The 23,018-nt window shown below is 41.8% G+C and overlaps 1 protein-coding gene across 1 annotated transcript in view; it reads right to left on the bottom strand.

Annotated features, from left to right (window-relative positions):
• Positions 1-12,578: 12,578 nt before the first annotated feature.
• The window catches only part of GNG4 (G protein subunit gamma 4), a 36,166-nt gene continuing 25,726 nt past the window's right edge, over positions 12,579-23,018 (bottom strand). The window contains exons 2-3 of the mRNA XM_048485780.1: positions 20,233-20,341; positions 12,579-14,573 (exon numbers count right to left, since the gene is read on the bottom strand). Of these exons, the coding sequence (XP_048341737.1) occupies positions 14,445-14,573; positions 20,233-20,331 (228 nt within the window). The 5' untranslated portion in view covers positions 20,332-20,341 and the 3' untranslated portion in view covers positions 12,579-14,444. The remainder of the gene's footprint in view (positions 14,574-20,232; positions 20,342-23,018) is intronic.

Genomic DNA, 23,018 nt, shown 5'->3' with positions numbered 1-23,018 from the left:
GCGGGCGGCCGCTATAGTCCCGCCCCGAGCAGGGGAAACGTGAGCGCCTGCCTACAAGCCCCACAATGCCCGACTAGCAAAGGGAGCCGCCTTCTCAGCCGCCCAAGAGGCTCTTCGACGCTCGGCAACCTTACGGAGCCTGCTTTTTGGGGTGGGGGGTTGGAATGGGAGGGGGGGGGGTGCCCCTTGCGGAGCTGAATGCTGAAAGAACAGAAAAGGAGGAGTAATGTGCCTGAGGTCTCTGCTCCTTTAAAAATAGGAGAAGCAGTAGCTTTTTTTATCTCTCTCATACCTATCCCTGCTGCTGAACGTATAGTGATACGGTTGGTCATATCATGCGTCTATTACTAAGAGAAACATAGGCGTATCTTTTAAAATCCTATCGCTTTCCATCATGGGTTGAATCCCCTAGGCACCCCTTCTCCTCGTTTAGTCCTTCCCAGACGCATGAACGTGTGGAACGAGCGGTTTTAAAACATTCGAGGACGCCCACGCCTCGCGCAGCTGGCTTTTTTTCGTGCGTGGGTGGACGAGAAGGTTGGTCCCTCGTTTAGCATCACCATCCTCCGAGGCAGTGCTCTGAGATTCAGGCGCATCAAATCTGGGGTCACTTCGTGAAATGTCGGCTAGTGCCCACGTCGTCGCAACATTTGCAAGCGGAACTGGTGGCAGAGAGGGAATCTGCTAGATCTTCAGGTGGTCAACTGGCTTGTAAAGATGTGTAAGCTTTACAAAGAGTTGCAGTCAAAACCTTGCCCCGTTATTTTAAAGGAGCAAACAAATAAGGGGTTTCAACAGAATTGTAAACCCTTAGAAAATCTAAAGTTTCAGAAATATAAAATTCATGTAATTCAAATAAAATCAGATTAGAAAGTGGAGCCGTTTTCTCAATATAAAATGTTTTGCACACATAATCAAAACATTACAGCAAAGCCTTTGACGGAGTGGATCAGGAAAAACTATGGTTGGTTTTAATAGAAATGGATGTGCCAAGGCATCTGATTGTTTTGATGTGCAACCAATAAGCTGGACAACAAGCTACTGTTAGGACAGATTATGGATAAACGAAATGGTTTCCAAATGGCAAAGGTGTCACGTAAGAATATATATTTAGCTCCCTATCTGTTCAGTCTATAAGCAGAACATAAGCAAAACTGGATTAGATTTAGATGAAACTGGAGTGAAAATTGTTGGAAGGAACATTAACCATCGGATATTTGCAGATGACACCTCATACCTAGTACAAAATAGTGAAGACTTGAAACAACTACTGATGAAGATTAAAGCAGTAAGTGCCAAAGCAGGATTATAGCTGAACATCAAAAAGTCAAAAATAATTATTACCAAGGAATTACACAACTTTAAGGTTGATGATGAAGAAATAGAAATTGTTAAAAGTTTTCTTTTTTTATCCCTTGGCTCCAATAATCAACCGAAAGACAGAGTGCAACCAAGAAATCAGAATGAGATTGAAACTGGGAAAGGCACCCATGAATGAGCTAGAAAAGATCCTTAAGTGTGATGATGTGTCACAGATGACCAAGATCAATATAATTCATACTATGGTATTTCCTATTACAATGAATGGGGATGAAAGTTGGACAGTGACGAAAGCTGCCAGGAAAAAGTTGATCTATTTGAAATGTGATGTTAAAATGAGAGTTTTATGGATACTGTGGATTACCAAAAAGACAAATGAGTGGGTTCTTGTTGAAACCAAGCCTGAACTCTCCCTAGAAGTTGAAATGATAAACCTGTGGCTATCATAATTTGGCCACATTATGAGAAAATAAGACTCACTGGAAAAGACAGTAATGCTAGGAAAAGTTGAAGGTTGCAGGAAAAGAGGAAGATGGTTCTCATTTTTCAAGATCTGAGTAGGACTGGTAACAGTGGGATATTTTGGAGGTCATTAATGCATAGGGTAGCCATAAATTGAAAGAAACTAGACAGCACTTAATATACACATGCACAATCTCAGCATTTGCCAGATATTTATAAGAAAATAAAAATTGGACACAAACATTCCCTCACAAATTTTGGGGGGGGCGGGGCGGTGTTTTAAAAATTGGCAATTTTAATACATGTATATTGATATAATGTTCTATAAATCCCAGTTGTTACCAGCAATAGTCAGAGTACAGATGTAAAACTATGTACTGTTAGATGGGCAGCCCAATCCAGAGTGGGGGAGCCGGACCCATCTCTGGAGCCGGCACAACCCTGTGCCTGCATGGGTGCCCACCTCACCAGTTCAAGGGGCAAATGAGCCAGTGGGGAGGGGGTGACTTACTCTGGTGGGCAGACACCATGTGGCCTTGCAGAGCCTGACCTGTAAGATGTAACCCTTGCCTTGGTCTGCTGGTGCCAAAACCTGCGCCGGCGTGGCTAGGGACAGATCAGGGGGTGGAGCCAACCTTAGTTGGCTTCTACTTCCCACCCAGCCCCCATGCGAAGGTGGAGCCGGCTTTGGAGATGTGCCTTGTAAATCTTCGTTATCCCCTATGGGGGACTCATGGGGCTGGTTTGTGATTTTTTGGAGGGAGTGGGCTGATTTAATCCATGTGCTAATGCCATCCAGCTTCATTTTTTTCTTAAATATTATCTCTAGGATATCCATCTTGGCTCTTAACCAATGCCTATCAACAAGAGCAAACCAACAAAACTGAATGTAGATCTGATAGGCGAGAAATCCTAAATCTCCAAAAGTCACCAGATGTTGACAGTCATTTTATTATGGATGTACTATTAGCTAGACATGTAGCCAGTCCAGATACCCAATTGAACCTACCTAGACTTTTCTTGGATTTACTGATAATAGCAGTAAACAGGCTGCATTTTACAGCTTTCATCTGATTCAGTAACTGCAGCTTTATCTTCAGAGAAGGTATTTGGCAACTCTAGGTGCTTTTTTACTGCATTCTGGGGCTACATTAACACAGTGTTCAGAAACTTCAGTTGGATGTGAAATGTATCAGCCAGTGACAGAAGGATGCCATGTACATATAATTCCTACTTTTCATAGATTACACTGGCTTCCAGTTACCTTCTGGGCACAAAGCAATGTACTGGATTAACTTTTAAGGCCCTAACTAGCTTAAAAGAGGTAATTTTTTCTATCAAGCTGCTTTCACATAGCAAGGGTTCTCCAGTTCCCTGTCAGTTCCTTGTTGTTGTCACTGTGAATGCAACAGCATTTTCACTGGCAATCAAGTGACCATGGAGTTTTGTGCACATTTTCCTCTACCAGCCACCATTTCCCCTGCAATCACTTCCTCTATGCATGGGCTTTTTGGAGCTTACTTTTAATTGGTAATTGATATTGTGCTACGGCACAATAATAACAGTTTATTGCCATATGGCAATATATTGTTATAATGAAATTGCTGATTTTTAAAAAAAAATACCCTCCAGTAACCTGGGTGTGAGTGAATGGAATGGCAGCCACAGGGGCTGAGGCAAGGAAAATAGCACCATGGGACCTTCTGAAAGACACATCTTCCTGTCCAGATGGCTTGCTAATGTACTTGGACAGCATTTTTTTCAGAAACACCAAACCAAAACAAGTCTATGAAAGAACATGGAATGCATAACAAGTTTATAATTAGGGAATGATGCTCTAAATAACATTATGCAGCTTAGAAATCAAGGTGGAGAAAATCCTCTGTGTGGTTGTAGCCAGTGAGATGGATCCTGCCCCTGGCTTTACACTCCACTGAGCAAGGTCTGAAGCTTTCCTCCATCCTAAAGAATCATTCTGCAACTTAGGTGGCTTCCATTGGAGGAATTGGGAAAAGGCTACTTAGGGTGGAAGATGGCTCCTTGGAGGATGGCTGGATCTACCCCAATAATACGATGAGATGGTAGTGGTAATTTGTGTCTTACTGTAAGCTGCCTTTAATACGATAAGAAAATACGTAAAATAATAATCTTAGCATTTAGAGGCACCAAAATTTCAGCGTATCATCAGGAGACTGTCCTTATGCTGCCCCACAAGTTTGGTGAGGTTTGGTTCAGGGAGTCCAAAGTTATGGACTCCCAAAGGGTGTGCCCCATCCCCATTGTTTCCAATGGGAGCTAATAGGAGATGGGGGCTACAGTTTTGAGGGTCCATAACTTTGAACCCCCTGAACCAAACTGCACCAAACCTGGGGGGTATCATCATGGCAATCTCCTGATGAGACCATGAAAGTTTTGAGACTGTGCCTTCAGAAATGTGCCCCCCACATCCTGCAACCCCCATTGACAGCAATGCAGAACAAAGATTCTTGGGCAAATTTCTGGGATGTTCCTGCAGGGGGGTGCATTTTTGGACATATCAGCACCAAAATTTTAGGGTATCATCTGGAGACTGTCATGATGGCACCCCCAAAGTTTGGTGCAGTTTGGTTCAGGGGGGCCAAAGTTATGGACCCTCAAAAGGGTAGCCCACACCTCCTTAGCAAAGAGGCAGGAGCCTGCCTGCCCAAGCAGTGCCCACCAGAGCCGCCTGCCTGAGCTGCCAACATAAGTGGGGCAGGGGGGAGGGCGCTTGACCAGGTGTTGGCCCCAAGTGCTGTTTCCCCCTGATATGCCTCTGGCATTCTGAGAGAACCGTGATTAGCCCAAAGTCATCCAGAAGGCTTCATATGTAGGAGGAGGGAAACGAACATGGATCACCAGATTAGAGTCTGCCACTCTTAACTACTATACCATGCTGGTTCTCCATGAAGCTGAAGTTCAATTGTCCCTTTGTATCTGCAAAAACCTCTCCTGCATTCTGGGCCAATGTCAAAGGTACAGGAACACTGAACCAGTAAAATTGTTGGCAACTTTACTATAAATTACTTATTGCTAAGATTGCAGAACTATAATGAGAGTAGAAGCAAGAGATTTGTCTTCAGCACCCAACTGGGATATGGAATTATCCCTTCCACAAAAGGTCACTGTCTACTCTCTAACAGGATATAGTTTTTTGTGAATGGGGGGAAACATTAATTATGGAATAGGCAGTGAGGAATTTTTGTGAGGAAACAATGGCCCCTTCTGCACAAAACTCCTCAAATGTTTGTAAAACATTTTCAATCTCCCTTTTTGTTTGCACTCGCCCCTTCAAAACGATTCCTGGCCACCATTTTGTAATTTTTCCCTTTTAAAAAAAGTTATGTGTTGAATCAATGCTTCACAGTCTCCTGGTGCATTCTCTACTTCTTATATACTCAAAGAACAAACAGCTAAATGCTGCAAATAAACAGGCTAGAGGACTGGGTGAGTTCAGAAGATGGCGCAGAGGAGGAAATTCAGGGAAGCAGAGAAGCATGAGAAATGTAATCAATAGATTGCATAGCAATGAAGATGTTTTCAAAACACTTCAGCCAGAGAATCACTTTAAAAGGGGATTCATTTAAAAATATTTTGAAGCTGAAAATAAAACTTTTGGGGGTAAAAATAATGCATTATTCCATGGAGAAAATGTTTTACTTCCTGCCTCAAAATGTTTTAAATGAGTTGTCCAGAAAAGTCCGATGTTTTAATTCCAGAGGAACAGCCATGATGCAGGAAAAATAAAAAGGTATCTGCTGCTTTACTGTAGTATAAAATTTTTGTGGGCTTAAGTCACTTCAATAGATGAAGTGAATTTTCAGTACACATACACACTTTTACATACATTTAGAAGGGAAAAATTGTGAACTCTGATCAGATGGCCATGAAGTGGAAGGGTCTAATCTGTACAATCTCTATACAGAATTCAAAAGTATGCAAGATATGTACAATGATCATCCACAGCAGCTGAAATCCATAACAGCACAATCTGTTATGCTACTCAATTTAATTGTTATTTGAAGTGGCACACATTAGTGTATGTTAAACTCTGATAGCTCACCTTGAGTCTTTGGGATCAGACAGAATAAAATAAAAATGAATAGCCGTTCCACTTCTGTCCCCTGAACTTTAGGTCTTTTCAGCTAGTAACATTTTGCAATAAATTATTTTCACACTGCAGTTCAAGCTGTTGAAAATTATGCTGTATTTATCTGTTGTTTTACTGTATGCTCTATTTGGCTAAGCTTTCACAAGAGAACCACCAAGCCTTCCACCTTGTCTATAGAATTATTCATTTTATTATATCATCCAGCAGGTGGCAGCAATAAATTAATTTAATAAACATGAAAAACATGGGTTTAGGATGAATACAGTAACTCTGGAAGGGTTGCTTAATGGCCGATATTTCCCCATATAATAGTACATAATCTCCATAAATGAAGAAGTATGCATATGTATGACTTGGCCATGGAAGTTGGCTTGGTGATCTTCGGGGAAAGATGAAATATTGTGGTTTAAGGATGGATACAAGGGAAACTGAATTTTCCCTTGTCTTTGCAGCTACCCTAGCACAAAACTGAATCTGACCCAGCAGGTAACACTGCACAGCTCAGCCAGATGTTTCCCAGGGAGAGTGTGCCAGGAGTAAGGAAGGAGGGAAAACTAAATATAGAGATAAGAGAAATAAAGGTAGGTAGGCTGGTGGGTGGAAAACAAGTAGGAAGCCGGAAAATGCATGAGGCTGTGGGGGCTTTCCAGGAGGGAAAGAGGAAATAGTGGGAGAGGGGGAAATGAAATTACACCTACATGTCCCTGCATGCCTTCCACTTGTTTACCTGAATGCATACAGGTTCCATATCACTTTAACTGGGATCATGGAAAATGGAATGGTCTGGATCATGTGTATTGGAGGCTACACAGACTCTATACTCAATAAACACACGAAAGTTCAGGGTGCGGTCTGCCACTGCAATTCCACATCCCCATCTACATTGTAATTTGTTCCTTCATTAACTCTTCTATTACATACCATAATTACTGACTCCTCTCCATGACAAATGAAAGTGAGCAGCTGAAGTATGCAAGAGGAGAAGACTTCAAAAGCAGCTTTGGTCATTGTTCTTATAGTGTATTTGGTGATTTGTTACAAAATAAAGTGTGCATAAAGAGGGCAGCTTTTTTAAAGGAACTGTGTTGCTGGTTATTGAGTGTTATTTTTAATGCTTAACCATATTATAGAATTTGTCTTTCAAAACTGCTCAGGAATCTGTAGGCTGATGTTTTATGGCTAGGTAGGAGACTTCAGTTTAGATTCACATTGTGGCTGCTGGCTGACCATTCCTTTGGTCAGTTGTTTCCTCAAAGAGGGCAAATTGTCATGAAAAGGCAACTGGGTCACCTATTTATCTAAGGTAAGTTACTCTGGAGGCACCATCACAAATTGTAGCTGTTCATATTCTTTCAATGCAGGAACTGAACCTTTGTGGAGCCAGTTGCTTATGATCATTGGTCATCAGTGAAGCCTGCCTAACCAGTCTTTTGTTAAAGCCACATGTTTGTGTGATAGCACGGGTGGACACAATAATGCCTGTCTAGCTGGCCCGGTTCATGGAACTGGTACCAGTTTTGAGAATACTACCATTGAGGTTCTGACCTTTAACTTTCTACCTAGTAACCTAATTTTTTTTCCTCCAGGATCTTCCGGTGTCATTGGAACTAATGTACATCACGACTTTCCCAGCACTATCAGTCTAGACAGAATGATGTTTCCAACCTTTGCATTAGGCAGGCAAGCAAGCCACCAGACAGTCAAAACAGCTGTCACAGACCCCACTTACTATACCCTTGATAATCAAATATCCAAAGCCCACCTCCACCCAATTTAAGAGGAATATCCTCTGTACACAGGATATTGATTTATCATCTGAGGAAGGGGTTCTAAGAGATTATGTCCCTTCTCCTCAGCCTCACATCCTCCAAATTATAAGTTCTTCCCACCTCTTATAAAAGTTCCATTCCGATTTATCGTTCCCCAGAGAAGTTTATCTCACTGCGAGGCTGCTTGCCTTCAACAAAAACTAAATCTCTATTTTTAAGATTAATTATCATCCAGTGGCAAAGAAGTGGGGGCTGGTTGTGCTAAAAGTCCAGTTATATTCAACATGGCCATGAGCTGTCATTTACCACCGGGCTTCCCAGTTCTCTACTCTGGGGTGAGTTGTTTTTGTGATTTACTCCAGAGGAGTAAAAACAGTCACCTCTGTTTTTGTGATTTACTCCAGAGGAGAACTTCTTGAAGCAATGGGTGCTATTTCCCAAACATTATTGAAAGCAGAGTGATTACTCAGATGGTGTTTTACATATCCCAACTGATTCTGCAGGATAAGATTCATCCTGATAACTTCCTAATAGTTGCTTGTAGTTTCATCACATTTGGTCAGAGCAAATGGCTATTTAGGTTCTGCAACCTGTTAAATTTAATTTTAGACAGACTCTGGCAACACAACAGCTCACTGTGACCAATTTACCACTTTGCAGATAAAATTGCCTAGATCCCTCTGGGTTAGACACTAACATGGGTGAATGCTCAGATGAGGCATATTTGGTATCTCGTTATTTGATTTGTTTGGTGGACACCCTGATGTGGGCAAGATCTTTGGACTTGTGAGACCTAACACCTGTGTTCTCAACCCTTGCCCTTCATGGCTGATAAAAACTTCCAGAGGGGGATGGCCAATTCGGTAAGGGGAATGGCAAATGCCTCCTTGAGAGAAGGAATTGTGCTGTCTTTGCTCAAGGTGGCCTTGATTAGACCTGTTTGGTGGGGGGGGGGGTGTGTGTGACCTCTTTAAACCTTTCTATATTGGAGAACTTCTGGCTAGTCTCCAATCTTCCATTCTTGGGTAAGGTGCAACTCCAGGGTCTCCTGGAAGAGATTGACTTTCTGGACCCATTTCAATCTGGCTTCAGATCGGGATCTGGAACAGAGACTACTTTGGTCACCTTGGTTGATGACCTCTACCAAGGGCTACACAGGGGGAATGTCACCCTGCTAATTCTACTTGGATTCTCGGAGGCCTATGATGCTATCAACCATAGTATCCTACTGAGCTGCCTCTCGGTGCTGGGACTAAGCAGCAAAATGCAACAGTGGTTCAAGTCCTATTGTGGAGGGGGAGGGTAGTCAGTCCCAAAAGGTAGGGTTAAGAGATTCAAGCTCTGACCCATTGTATTGAATATATAAATTGATCGCTCTACATCTGCTGTATATAATACATCTATTATACATATAAATTCCACATGTTTTGCTCCCATTAGTGGTCTGTTCAGTATCACACCAGATTTTATCATGAGTAAAAAGCTGCTGCTTAAATCAGAAGGGAACTGAGCTAGATTTAATGTTCTGCTATATTGAATCAACCACTAGAGGGAATAAACATGTAGGGATCTTTTGAAAAAACACTGAAGAAACAGGAACTTTGAAAAGAATAAAAAGAGCATGCAGAAATGGATCTACCTAATGCCTGTTCATTTCACACATCTGATGAAGTGAGATCTGATTCCTGAAAGCTTATGGCAGAATAATTTGTTAGCCTATAAGGGGGTGATGGATTCTCATTCCATTTTTCTGTTAAATGTATACTGTTCATACTATATATCTATCTCCCAATAGGCAATACCTTGCTAGCATCTGATCCTTCCTTTTTTTCTTTATGTTTTCATTTAATATTTTAAAAACATTGTTTAGTTTAACATATTTTTCAAACTGAGAAATATAAAATTGGTTACATTTGCATTTAAGCTAGTGTTTTTTAATGTTTGAAAAATGGAGACAAGGAGAGAGGACCAGACCAGAATAAAGCAACATAGCTGACATTTTTCCTGTTCTCTCTCAGTTAGACCTATATCAATGGAAGAAGAAAAAAATAAACATGTTGCCATGGTGACAGGAGCAGCCTTGTTAAAATTAACAAATCAATTATGATGTAGAAAGCATTCCCTAGTTGAGCTTATTACAAAGGAAGCAACTAATTGTTTTTCTTGCTTTCAGAAAAGCCTATTGAAATATTTGCTATATCAGCTAAACTACCTTTCAAAATGTAAGTCGAGATACACCAAGTACATCACAGATGTAGAGTGAGGATATATTTTATCTCTGCTCTGGGAATTGAAATAACCTCATCTGTACATTCTGCCTTCAATTTCATATTTAAAATCCAATGCCTGACACAGAAGCTAACATTTAATTAAAAGGCAGTGAGGGCAATTTTACTAGAGGGTCTGAGGCTAGGGAAAAGCCACATGATGAAAGATTAATTTTTTTGTGGTAGCACCTAGTCAAGCTAAACCTTATTCCCACTCCTCCCCCCTCTCAACTGCATACTAGGAGCAAGACACAGTCTTTATTGGCTCCTGAGGAACTTTTGCGTGTGAAAATGCTCTATTGATTAGACAAGAGGGTGGGAAAGATCAAAAAGGTATTTGCCTATTGAGTGTTTCAAGTTTTCTACTTTCTTAAGTCTAAAGTTCTCCAACCACAGTTATGTAAAAATTTTCTGCTTCCTTTCTCTGAACCTCCACTTTCCCTGAATTATGGTTAATCAGTCAGTTTTTAACTGGCTGTTTTAAGTTTCCATGATGTGTGGCTGTGGTCTGGTAGTTTTTGCTTCTAATGTTTTGCCTGCATCTATGGCTGGCATCTTCACAGGTATGAAATGGCAAAGATGTGTTTCTCTGTGGCACAGCCAATTGATTCTAGCCATGAAAGCCTTTGACAATACAATTTTAAAACTTTATATTATTAAACTAGTGGGCCTGGCCATGTGTTGCTGTGGCTGAGTCTGGTGAAGTGGAAAAGAAAGAAAAGGGGAAGCGAACGGTTCGAACATGTGTCATTGCACAATGCTTGCAAGGGAGGGGAGGGGCAAGGGGCACATCGCTCCCCTCCCTCTCTCCCGTTCCCTTGCATGGCAACCCGGCTGGCCCCTCCCTCACTTTCCCCTTCCTCCGCTAGGGTGGGTGGGCCATGTGCAGATGGCCCGCCCCATCCCTTTCACTCCATAAGGTAGTGGTTTTCAAGGAAGGCATGGTTGTTTCCCTTGTATCAGAGGGTGTTGCTTTGACGGCCAGCAGATGGCGGTGTTGCAAAACAGAACTGTGGTTCCAACTGTCACAGGTGTGGCATGTACACAATAATGGGCACAGTTGTGACATGTACACAACAGGAGGTGTGGAAACAGTATGGAAACCTGGCCGCACGTGAATGCGATGTTGTGTGAAAATTTCAAAGCAATAGGTCCTGTAGTTTGGGAGATTACCAGCAGAAAAACGCACTGATAGATTTTTATATATATAGATATTGTATCAATTTTGGTTAGAAAACCATATTGATGCATAGAGGCTAGCAGCAGAAGACTGGGGTGTATTTTTTTCTCCCACTGCTGCTCAGAGGCAAGGGTGTGCTGCCTATAGGGACATGGGGTAACCCATGTCCCCAGGCGCATGCCTTATGGTCACGTGGGGGGCGCCGAGTGCCATCCCAGCACCCAACCTCTCCTGTGGCATGGCAACTTGGCCAGTGCCCAGCAGCTCCCCCTGTGCTGGGGCGCTGCTCACTGGTGCCTAAGGCCAGGCCCAACCACATAGCTGAGAGGCCTCTCCCCTGTTGGGGGACTGCGCCAGCGCCTGAGGCCGACCTCTCCCCTGTAGCAGCACCCATCCGAGGGCCTCCTCCCAGGCCCAGGAGTGCAAGCCTAGTGTTATGTCCCTGGATTACAGTATCTCTCACTGGCTAGTAAGAAGTTATCATGCCATATGCTGTAAAGCACATATCCTATCACCAGCTCCATTCAAAATATGTCAATTTAATAATTGGGCAAGTAACTAAATTATTAGTCAGGTTCTGAGATACGTTTGCTTTCTTGATTGCTGCTATTTATTACATTTGGTCAACCATGTAGCAGCTTTAATATGGAGAGTTTTACATCCTTTATGGGGTTAATCTTCTAAACAGTGTGTAATGACAAATGGGGGTCTTCTGGCACCTTAAAGATATACAACATTTTAATCCAGCATTAGCTTTTGTGGACTAGAACCCATTTCTTTAAATACAGTGAATGGATTCTCACTGTCTAGGCATTTAATATGAAGCATGAAAAAAATAAAGCTGCATGGTCGAGGGGCTATGAAATACAAAAAGTATGGGTTGAAATGTTATTATGAAAATTAAAATCTTTTCAAGAAAAATAGAGAGATAATTCATGAATTATTCAGGCTGGTTATCACCTGTAACAGGCAGGGCATCCCAAGTTTTGCAAAGATAATAAACATGTAGTGAGTAAAAAATTTGCTTAAGGGGAAAAGAGGTAATGCTAAATCATTTAACAAATCCCAAATCTTTGCTGGGGAGAAGGGAGGGTGTGAAACTTCTTAACGAATTTCAGTTCAATAGTTGCAGTTTTAGCTTGTCATATGACTCTAATATTCATTAGTTAAGCAGTGGGGAATGAGAGTAAGGAAGTAGGATTCTGTCCAAGTTACATAATGAATCTGTGACACTTGTAGGACATGACCCCAGAGGCAAAGCAAGGGGAAACTACACCTGGGGCCCGTACGCCCTACACCCTTGATGAGGCGTCGCCCGGTGCCCTGGAATGCCCCCCATGCTCCCGTGGTGGCCTGGCCATGCCTCTGCCACTGCTCTGCCTGGGGCGTCGCCCCCCCGACCATTGGGCACTACACCATTGCATGACTCCAAATCTGCATAGGCAACAATCACAAATCAAAATTCTCTTTATTAAATCAATATCAAAAGCATAAAAACATGAATGAGGAGAAGAAGATTTAGGTCATACAGTAACATTGTTGGGCACATCGCATGAGGCAAATTAAAAGTGGTTGTCCAAAAGGAAAAATCATATTCATCCTTTAGCTCTTATTTAGAGGACATAAGGAAATGTTTAACATAAACAGTAACACAGAAAACACAATTACATAATGCATGCAGAGCTATAATAATAGCATTCAGTGACAAATCTGGGCTAAAAGCCATTATTAAAGGCATGTCCAGGTGATACATACCTGCACTGATAGGTTTATGTTTTATAATGCTAAACTGGGAGTGTAAGACTCAATATTTTGTAAAAAAAACCCCAACTACTTAAATGTGTGGAAGCTGAAGCAACAATTTCTTGATTGTACTTGCTACACACACTGACTCTGCTAATCTTCTAGAATGTCAACCTGACAAATGTTGATGTTAACATCAACATAATTTTAGTGTATGTTTTTGTTGTGCTTATAATCTAGAATTGCTTTTCATGCAGTCAAAAACAAAGATTAAGCAACCTAGCAGATTCATTCCTAAAATGGAGAGATAAAACTAGATTCTGAAAAGCTCCAGCATTTCCATTGGCATCACCAAGTACAACACTACTTGCTAAACTTGCCTTTCTTAAAATAAAAGAAACACTTTTTAAAAACCGAATTAGTATTGCTCATCTCGATAACTGTTTTTCTCACAAACATACACACACCAAACTGGCTAATTGGCAAAATGTCATACATCTGAGATCAAACAGGTCCTTCATTACAAAATAACGATCAACAACATAAATATTTAAACTAAGAGAGTTGATTAAAATTTTTTATGTTATCTTAGACATTTGTGTAAAATACTTACAGTAACCTCAAATAGTACTGTGTCCGGGGTCGGAAGGGAGGCCCCTCCCCGGACTTTTCCCAGAGCCCTCCCCAGCCTCGCAGCCCCCGCAAGCTTGCCTCAGTGGGGGAGAGCCTTGAGACATGGCCAGCCAGGTGCTGGACAGAGGGAACCCCTGGAGACCAGCGCCGCCACAGAGGAGCCGCTGAAGGCCAGAGCAGCTTGGAGCCTGGCTGGCCAGTCAGTGCACCAGCCTAGGGCCACTGCTGCTGGCCCTGGGAGCCTGGCAGGCCTGACACTGGAAGACAGGAGAGGTCAGGCCGCAGCCGGAGTGGGGAGCACCCCAGGAGGCTCCGCACTTTTGGCCATCCCTGGTGCTTATGGGCCAGGAGGGGTGGAGCCTGGGAACTTGCTAGAGCGCAGGAGGGGCTGAGAAGGTGGGGGAAAGGAAGGAAGGGACGGAGAGAGCGAGGTGGAAACCAAGGGGGCTGTGCGCAAACTGGAGAGCTGACCTGGGATTGGGACAAAGGGAGTTGGAGGAACGGGGGGAGGAGGAAGTAAGGGGCAGAGAGTGGTGGTGTGTGGAGGAGAGGGGAGTGGACGGAGGGTTGGTGAAACGTTCAGAGGGAGGGAGAGGGAAAGGAGCTACAATAGGGTGGAATAGTGGCAGAAGACTTGGCAGGGAGGGACTGGAGTTAGGGACAGATACCCGCCTTTGCCAACCTGTGGGCTCAGAAGCTATTTGGGACAACACGACCCCCTAAGACCAGGGGCCAGGATGGGAGTGACACCACCCAGGAAAGGGAAGGAGGGATGGTACCCACCCCAGTGGGTGGGGCTAGGGAGGCGCTTTGCCACATACTGTTTTCTTAGAAAGTCACTACTGAACTAAATTATTATGTAACCCAGATGAGGTTTTCAGGAAAAGCATGCACCATCAGTAACATTTTCACAAAGGACATTTTTTTAATTTTAAGGGAATTCAAAGAATAGTACACAACAGCTTCTTCTCCCTGAAGGGATTTTCAGATGCAGGCACTGGTATAATAAGTGGATCTTCTCCCATATGGGCATCACAGTATGCCAACAAATCAGCAGCAGCCTTGGATACCTATCAAGAGTTTAAAAAATCAAAGAGAAAAAAAAGAAATACAAACCTGAACATCAGCATTAGTGTCATAGTAGCTGTAGAAATATCCAAGCACTCTGAACATTTCCATAAAGTAGAAACGCACATCAAGCACATTGACTTAAACCTGAAGAAGGTGAGGCAGATAAATGAGAGAGAACAATTTTTCACATATTTATACTGATTATTATGTATATTATCTTGTTGTGAGCTGCCTTTAGCTCGGTTGTTGCCAGGAAAGGGTAAGTATAAATACAATTAAAAGAAATAAATATATATATTTAGTAACTGAGCAAAATCAACTGTTAGCCAGTGGCATTCTATTTATACATCTAAGCTTATGAAAAGTGTCCCCCGAACAGCACTCACTTTGGGGGGTGGGGGAGTACTGTTCATTTAGCGATATCAAAAAAATAATGTTGTGAATCTTCTTTTTTGCTAGTGTTTTCATCATCTGCTTTTCTTCAGGATAAAATCTCAAGTAGTAAAAATAAAATGAAGATAAAAAGATGAGCACTAATCAAAGACATACAAAATTTATCTTCTCCTCTTGTAACAGGGGCAATATGGTCCTTGGTATCTAGCCACTCCATAATACTCTATTAACTGAAAGCTGATACTCATTTCCTCTTCCTCACTCATTTTTATACTCTCTCTCTCTCTCTCTCTCTCTCTCTCTCTCTCTCTCTCTGTGTGTGTGTGTGTGTGTGTGTGTGTGTGTAGACACACACACACACAGGATGTAATGAGTATCCAGAGGCCCAAGTTATCAAACAATTGTGATTTAACAGAAAATTAGCAGCCTGTAGAACAATTGTGGAATTTTACTCTTACATTTCAAAGTAAAGGAGATGATTAAAAATAGCCCAAGTTAGAACATAAACCTGTTAGATGCACTACAATTATAACATTCACTGACAAGAGAAAATGCTGCAATTACTATAGTCACCTTCCAAGACAAGACAAGCATAATTACTATTCTTGCAATGACATCTACTCTGTTTTTGCTTTGTGTCTAACATGAGCACATCAACAAACATCTTACTAATGCCAGTGTTGATCTCACAACACTATTTTAGAAATAGTTAACAATGCTCTCTGTCTTTAAAAAAAAGAGAGTGAGAGATAATAATAATTAAGGCACGTAATTGCTCATTATCTGACACTTGTAGAAAAATCAGTGTTTCTCTGCTGGAAGGCAGTATGATCAGCAACATACTTTTGATATCTCACGGGCTACCTCTGAGTACTTATAATGCAAATTATTTGTGCCACTCACATGTCAGGTCTGGTTATAGGACTGAAACAGCCTTGGTTGCCCTAGTGGATGACTTACACCAGAAGATGAACAAGGGAATGCCACACTGTCGATGTTTGCGGACTTCACTGTAACTTTCATCATGGTATCCTTCTGACTGCCTTTCAGGGTTGAGACTGGGGGAAGGCACCATATTGTGGTGGTTTTAATTCTGCTTGGAAGGTAGCTTTCAGAAAATTGGGTTGGTGGGGGACTGCCTATAGGATCCTGCAAGGTTCCATCTTGTTCCCCATGCTTCTTAATATCTATATGAAACTTCTAGTTGAGGTCATCCAGAAATTTGGGTTGGTTGTCACCAATATGGACTAACAGTTGTACCTAGGTAGGCTGTGGGAACCTTCAACCGGTACCTGGAGGCAGTTTTGAGATGGATGAAGACTAATAAACTAAAGCTTAATCTTGACAAGATGGAAGAGCTATAGTAAGTGGAAGGACTGACCCAGGAATTGAGGGGTCTCCTGTTCTGGATGGGGTTGCATTTCCCTAAAGCAACTGGTTCACAGCTTGGGTGCTATGGGTCTCCTTTTTGATAAGCAGATGTTAGTGGTAGCCAGGAATACCTTTCACCATGAGCCAGCCAGTTTTTCCTGAACAAAGAAGATCTTGCAACTGTGCTGAATGCCCTGGTAAAATCTAGTTTATTATTATTATCATTATCATCATCATTATTATTATACAAAATACACGGAAGCCAGGTATCACTGTCGGTGTTGGTCTACGTCACCATTGAGCCCCAGCCAGAGGCCTAGGATGTTGTGACGTATCGGCGAAGGACGTTTGTGGAGCCCAGCAGCTGACTTTTCAGAGGATTGACAGATGTTGATTTTTGTCTGTGTTAGTTAGTTTTCCAAGTCTTGACCCCATTTGGGTCTTTTGGGACGAGCTCAGTCGCGCCGATGACCACTAACTTTCACTGCTGCTGGTTTGTGCCAAAGACGCTGGATCTCGATCTTTAGATCCAGGTATTTTGCGATCTTTTCATGTTGTTTTTCATTGACCCTACTGTCATTGGGTATCGTGATATCAATGATCCACACCTTTTCTGGTTCGACAATGACAATGTTGGGTGTGTTGTGCTGCAGTACTTTGTCTGTTTGTATATGAAAATCCCACAGTATCTTGGCTTGCTGATTTTTGAGGACTTTTTCAGATTGATGTTCCCACCAGTTGTTAGAGGTGGGCAAGTCATAATTTTTGCAACTGTTCCAGTGGACCATTTTGGCCACACTGTTGTAGTCTGCGCAATCTTTTTGCAGGAGCTGAATGCATGGTCCACAGTTTCATCCGCTTCTTGGCAGAGTCTTTTTGGGATCAGTTGAAGTTTTGTCCATTATTAAAATCATTATCATCATCATCATCATCATCATCATTGTTGTTGTTGTTGTTGTTATAATTATTATGGTAGATTTCACAGCTGCCAGATCTTTAGCTGGTTGTTGGCCTTCATTACAATTTGAGCCTCACCCAGAGGCTTAGGAAGTTGTAATATATCGGCGTAGTATTTGTGAGGATCCCAGCCGGGCTGCCTTCTGAATTTGACGAATGTTAATTTTGTCAAATCGAAGATGTTTCAAGTGCTGCCCTAGAGTTTTCAGGATGACCCCCAGGCTGTTGATTACCACTGGGACGACCTCAGCTGGTTTGTGCCATAGATGCTAAAGCTCGATTTTCAAATCGTGGTATCTAGTGACCTTCTCGTGTTCTTTTTCAATGACCCTGCTGTCACCGGGGACGGCTATGTCGATGATGGTCACATTCTTGTCCTTGATCACGGTGATGTCTGGTGTATTTTATTATTATTATTATTATTATTATTATTATTATTATTATTATTATTATTATTATTAGTAGTAGTAGTAGTAGTAGTAGTAGTAGTAGTAGTAGTATTGTTGTTGTTGTTGTTATCGTCATCGTCATTGTTATTATTGTAGATTTCACAGCTGCCAGATCTTTAGCTGGTTGTTGGCCTTCATTACAATTCGAGCCTTACCCAGAGGCCTAGGAAGTTGTAATGTATCGGTGTAGTATTTGTGCGGATCCCAGCAGGGCTGCCTTCTGAATTTGACAAATGTTAATTTTGTCAATTTGAAAATGTTTCAAGTGCTGCCCTAGTATTTTTGGGATGGTGCCCAGCGTGCCGATTACCAGTGGGACAACCTCAGCTGGTTTGTGCCTTAGATGCTGAAGCTCGATTTTCAAGTGACCTTCTCTTTTTTTTTTTTCAATGACCCTGCTGTAACCGGGGACTGCTATGTCGATGATGGTCACTTTCTCGTCCTTGATCACGGTGATGTCTGGTGTATTGTGTTTCAACACTTTGTCCGTTTGGATTCAACTTTGTCCGTTTGGAATTATTATTATTATTATTATTATTATTATTATTATTATTATTATTATTATTATTATTATTATTATTATTATTATTATTATTATTATTATTATTATTATTATTATTAATTCGACTTAATAAACTGCTCTCCCCCCAAAGGGCTCAAATGACTGTAATGAACTCTTCATGGGACTGTGCTTGAAGATTGTTTGGAAGTCATAATTGGTATCAAATGTTGTAGCAGGAATGCTAACTCAAGTAAACTGTAGGGGGCACATCACTCCAGTCTTGTTTCATCCACACTGGTTCCCAATTTGCTTCTGGACCCAATTCAAAGTGCTGATATTGACATTTAATGTCCTAACTGGCTTGGGACCAGCATACCTGAAGGACTTATCCAACCATTATAGTCATATTTGGGGGCACTGCTTCATGTATCTGTCATTTGAGGCGAGATGAGTGGACAACCTGAAAGACAATCTTTTTGACTGTAGCACCAAAACTGTTGAATTCCCTTCCCAGGAGATTCATCTATCATTGTCTTCAAATGGCATGTGAAGAGTTTTGTTTTATTTCATATTTTCTTACTTCCTGTTTGTTTTATTTGTTGTTTTTATACCTGCATTTTTAAATTTTAATGTATTTTTCAGTGTTTAAGTCCTCAAGAGTTCTAACTGGGTGGAAAGGAGGGGAAAATGTTTTAAATAAATGCATACATAAATGGATTCACTATTTCACATTAACCTCTTTGCTGAAAGAAAACTTTTGCACCAGTATTTAGCACTAAGTTGGATTATAGATATTACTCTTCTTTAAAAACTCTGCTATGTTAAAAGAGTATACTGTACTGCATATTACAATATGAATTCATTACACATATATTTCATTTTTTCCCTCCAAAAATCTCAAGAGTAGCTAACGTGTACTTCCCAGGAGAGTTTCTTCTTTTCTCTGGATTAGGCAAGAGTCATATCAAGTCACAACAATAAATATATTTCAATTTTTTTTCTTGTATCTCCACCATGGCCCCTTATGATTAGCTTGAACCGTCTTGCTATCTGCAGATCATTAGATCCAAAGGAAATGGGTAATCTGTTTCTCAGAAGAGATGCATTTCTAGCAGGGGACCTTCTAAAGCAACATCCTTTCTTCTTATGTTTATACAGCAGTTTTTTCAGAGTTTGTTGTAAACATCTCTTTGTCCCGATGGAATTCACCAGGACTTGCTCCTATGTTGGTGAGAGAAAAGCATAAAACATGGAGGGTGTGTGTGTTCTGGCATGCCATTCTCGCTATTTAAAATTGTCCATGTGGTCCCAGCTATTTCACTTGTTCATTAATTTCAGCTAAAACAACTGGGATAACAATAGTGCTACAAGTAAAAGCACAGATCTCTCAAGTATTGTCTGCTTAAACCTGGCCTTGGTATTTTCATTGACTACATGTTTGCAGGGGTGCATTTTGAAATATGTAAGCACTATAATTGAATAGCTCCAGTTTATGAAACAAACTGCAAGTTCCAGCTTCTGAAAAAAACCAGCAGATTACAGTGCCACCTTAAGCAGGTCTGCTTAGAATCCTACTCAGCTCTATTCATTGTGGCTTTCACACAGCAAAGTGTTCTTATGATTGTGCTTGTAGTATGTGTTGGTGTATGTGTATGTATGCACATATGTTCATCTGTTAACCTTGCTGTTGGACAATCATGAACTCAGTTTATACAGTTATTTAATTTCCAGTTATAAACCAAGAGACTTCTGTGTGGCAAGCTGAAAATCTGAAAAGATATGCATTGAGACTTTAAAAGATCTTCAGACACCATGTTCAATATAGCAAAAAACAAACTGAAAATAAGCCATCAAATCAAGTCCTCACCGTGCTTTTTAGCTAAATATTTCTGTACTACATAATAATTATCACCATGAAAAAATATAGGTAGTTAAAATGTATTGTGTATGTATTGTATGTAAACTTTATTACAATTTTCAGTTTACCTTTATCCTGTCCAGGTATGCCTCCATTTTTAGTTGTTCCACTGCTTTTCTTGCTTGAGATATACTTGTTGTACTGTTATTTGACATTGCCTCTTTCATTCTGTATTTCCTATAACAGTCAAAATTAAAGCATAAGAAAATTTTGTTTGTCCTAATATAAATACCTGTAAGCATATATGTCATTTTAAAAGACCTTAAAGACAAAAAAAGATTTTGAAGTATAAGGTTTTGCTGAGATTTAAAAGCTTGACAGATTACCTCCAAATCCTTTCTTCTTCAAAGTTTCTCAGAATGTCCAGAATCCAGTGCTGTCTTAGCAGCAACACATCATATTCATCTTCTAAATGTTCACTAAAAGCAACATTACATTGTCACTTATAAGCAGCTGCCAATTCTATGTGCCAGAAAAGGCCATAACATTGGCTTTATCTCAGAGCAGGAATGATATAGTATTGGAGGCCTCTGCTAAGGCAAATTTGTATTACTGGACTATATATATATTTCTCGTATACAGTGGTGTGCCTGTACAAAATGTGCCACCCCATGCTCAGGCCCCTGCCAAACTGGTGGTTGGAGAGGTAAACTGAGGGGATAGGGTGGGTTGCCAAAATGCTCCCACCATGTGACCCAGGCAAATGGTGCCTTGCCCCCCTAGATACTCCATTGCTCCTATAAAGCAAATAGTGTATTTTGGGGGCTGTTTCATAGCAGAAAACTTCCATGGGTTAGACTAGAGGAAAGGACTAAGCCCCCTCTATCCACAATCCCAATCCAAATCAGGTTCCCATGTACTCCAGCAAATGTCCGGTTTAACAAGTTTCAGGGTAGGCCTGGAAACAGTGTAACATTAGGCTTGGCGAATCAGGCCCAATTCGGGCATTCAAATGGATTCGGGGGGAGGGGGTTGTGGGCTGGGAGCCACATGGGCTCCCTTTAAACAATGAAAGCAACATTGTTTGCCAAAATTCGGGGTGGAGTATGGGGAGGATTTAAAGGGAGCTCTCCCTTTAAATCCCCCAATCCACACTGAATTTAGGCAAACAAAACAATGCTGCTTTAAAAGCTGCTTTCCCCTCCTTCCCCTTCCCCTGATTGCCACATCTTTCTCTCCCAGTGCCCCTGTTTGCCACCCCCCACCTGAAAAGAAGCCACTTGAAATAACAATGGACAGTGGACGGTGCCACTTATGGGCATTTGGGAAGCTGGAGAAACTTGCTTGAAAAGCACAGATCCTCATGGATCCTCCCGATTTTTCCACTTGGCCACCCCAAAATCACCATCATATCACAGTTAATGCCCTTGGCCACATGTCTGAACACAACAATCACACATCTCATGCTCTATGGCGCCACAGCGGTGCCAAAACCTGCTTAAAAACATGGATCCTCATGATTTTTGCATTATCACCCCACAAAAAATCACCATCACATCACAGCCCAAGCCCGTAGCCACATGTCTGAACACAACAATCATGCATCCCATGCTCCATGCAGCTACAGTGGTGCAAAAATATGGTAAAAAGGCACAGCTCCTCATGGATCCTCCTGATTTTCCCACTTGGTCACCCCAAAATCACCAGCACATCACAGCCCGATTCCTTAGCCACATGTTTGAACACAACAAGCATGTATCCCACACTCCGTGGTGCTGCAGGGGTGCAAAAAAGTAGTGGGAGGTGTGGGATAGGGTGAGGCTTGTTGTTATATCCAGCTGGCTCTATTGTAGACATTTCAGTGGGGGAGGTGCTCTGCTGGGGTTTTTGCTCTGGGTAGGGGCACCAAATTTCCCACAGGGCTGCTGGTGAGTCTCCTGAAAGGAACCAGCCAACTTTGCTGAAGTTTGGATGGGAAGGGCAAATGCTGAGGGCACCCAATTGAAGGTGAAGCTGATGCTCACAGAATGAGTGCCCAACCATCCAAACTTCAGCAAAATCAGCTGGTTCCTTTGAGGAGACTCATCAGCAGCCCTGCAAGAAATTTGGTGCCCCTACCCAGAGCAAAACCCCCATCAGAGCCCCTCAATAAAATCTCCAGCACAGAGCCAGCTGGGCATAACAGCAAGCCCCACTGAAGTCTAAGGTGATAAAAAACAATTTTTCCCACCATAGAACTTGCTGAAGAGCTGGGAGATTCTATGTTCTGAAGTGGCTCCATTTCAGCCAATGGGGAACTTTTGGAGGTGTCTGTGGGGTGCACATATTTAAAGGTAGATGCGCCAAATGTCAGGGTATCTTCAGGAGACTCTCCTGATGATATCATCCAGGTTTGGTTAGGTTTGGTTCATGGGGTCCAAAGTGATGGACTCTCAAAAGGGTAGCCCCCATCTCCTATTAGTTCCCATTGGAAACAATGGGGGACAGGGACACAGGGACAATAGGGGACAGGGACGGGGACATAATTTTGGACCTCCTGAACCAATCTTCCCCAAACATGAGTGATATCATCCAAAGAGTCTCCTGATGATACCCTGAAATTTTGGTGTCACTAGCTTAAAATATGCACCCCCTACAGGCCAAAAATGTAAATGAACCTGAATCAGCAATTCGTCTAATTCGGCCACATCAATAATTCTATAGCCAAATCAAGCCGAATCTGAATTTTCCCGATTTTTTTTGAAATTGCTCTAGTTTAATGTAGATAGGCCCATTAAATTTCTTTAAAACAATCACCTCATCCAGAAAGGGCAGAACAATTCTTTCCAGAACATCAATCTTAACAACTGCAAAGACTGCAAAGCCTTCTGGTTCTTATGACCAGTCCACACTTCAAAAGAGAAGGCAGCTCCCT

Source organism: Sphaerodactylus townsendi, linkage group LG01 (assembly GCF_021028975.2).
Source record: "Sphaerodactylus townsendi isolate TG3544 linkage group LG01, MPM_Stown_v2.3, whole genome shotgun sequence".
Taxonomy (NCBI): domain Eukaryota; kingdom Metazoa; phylum Chordata; class Lepidosauria; order Squamata; family Sphaerodactylidae; genus Sphaerodactylus; species Sphaerodactylus townsendi.
This window is presented reverse-complemented; position numbering and strand designations above follow the sequence as displayed.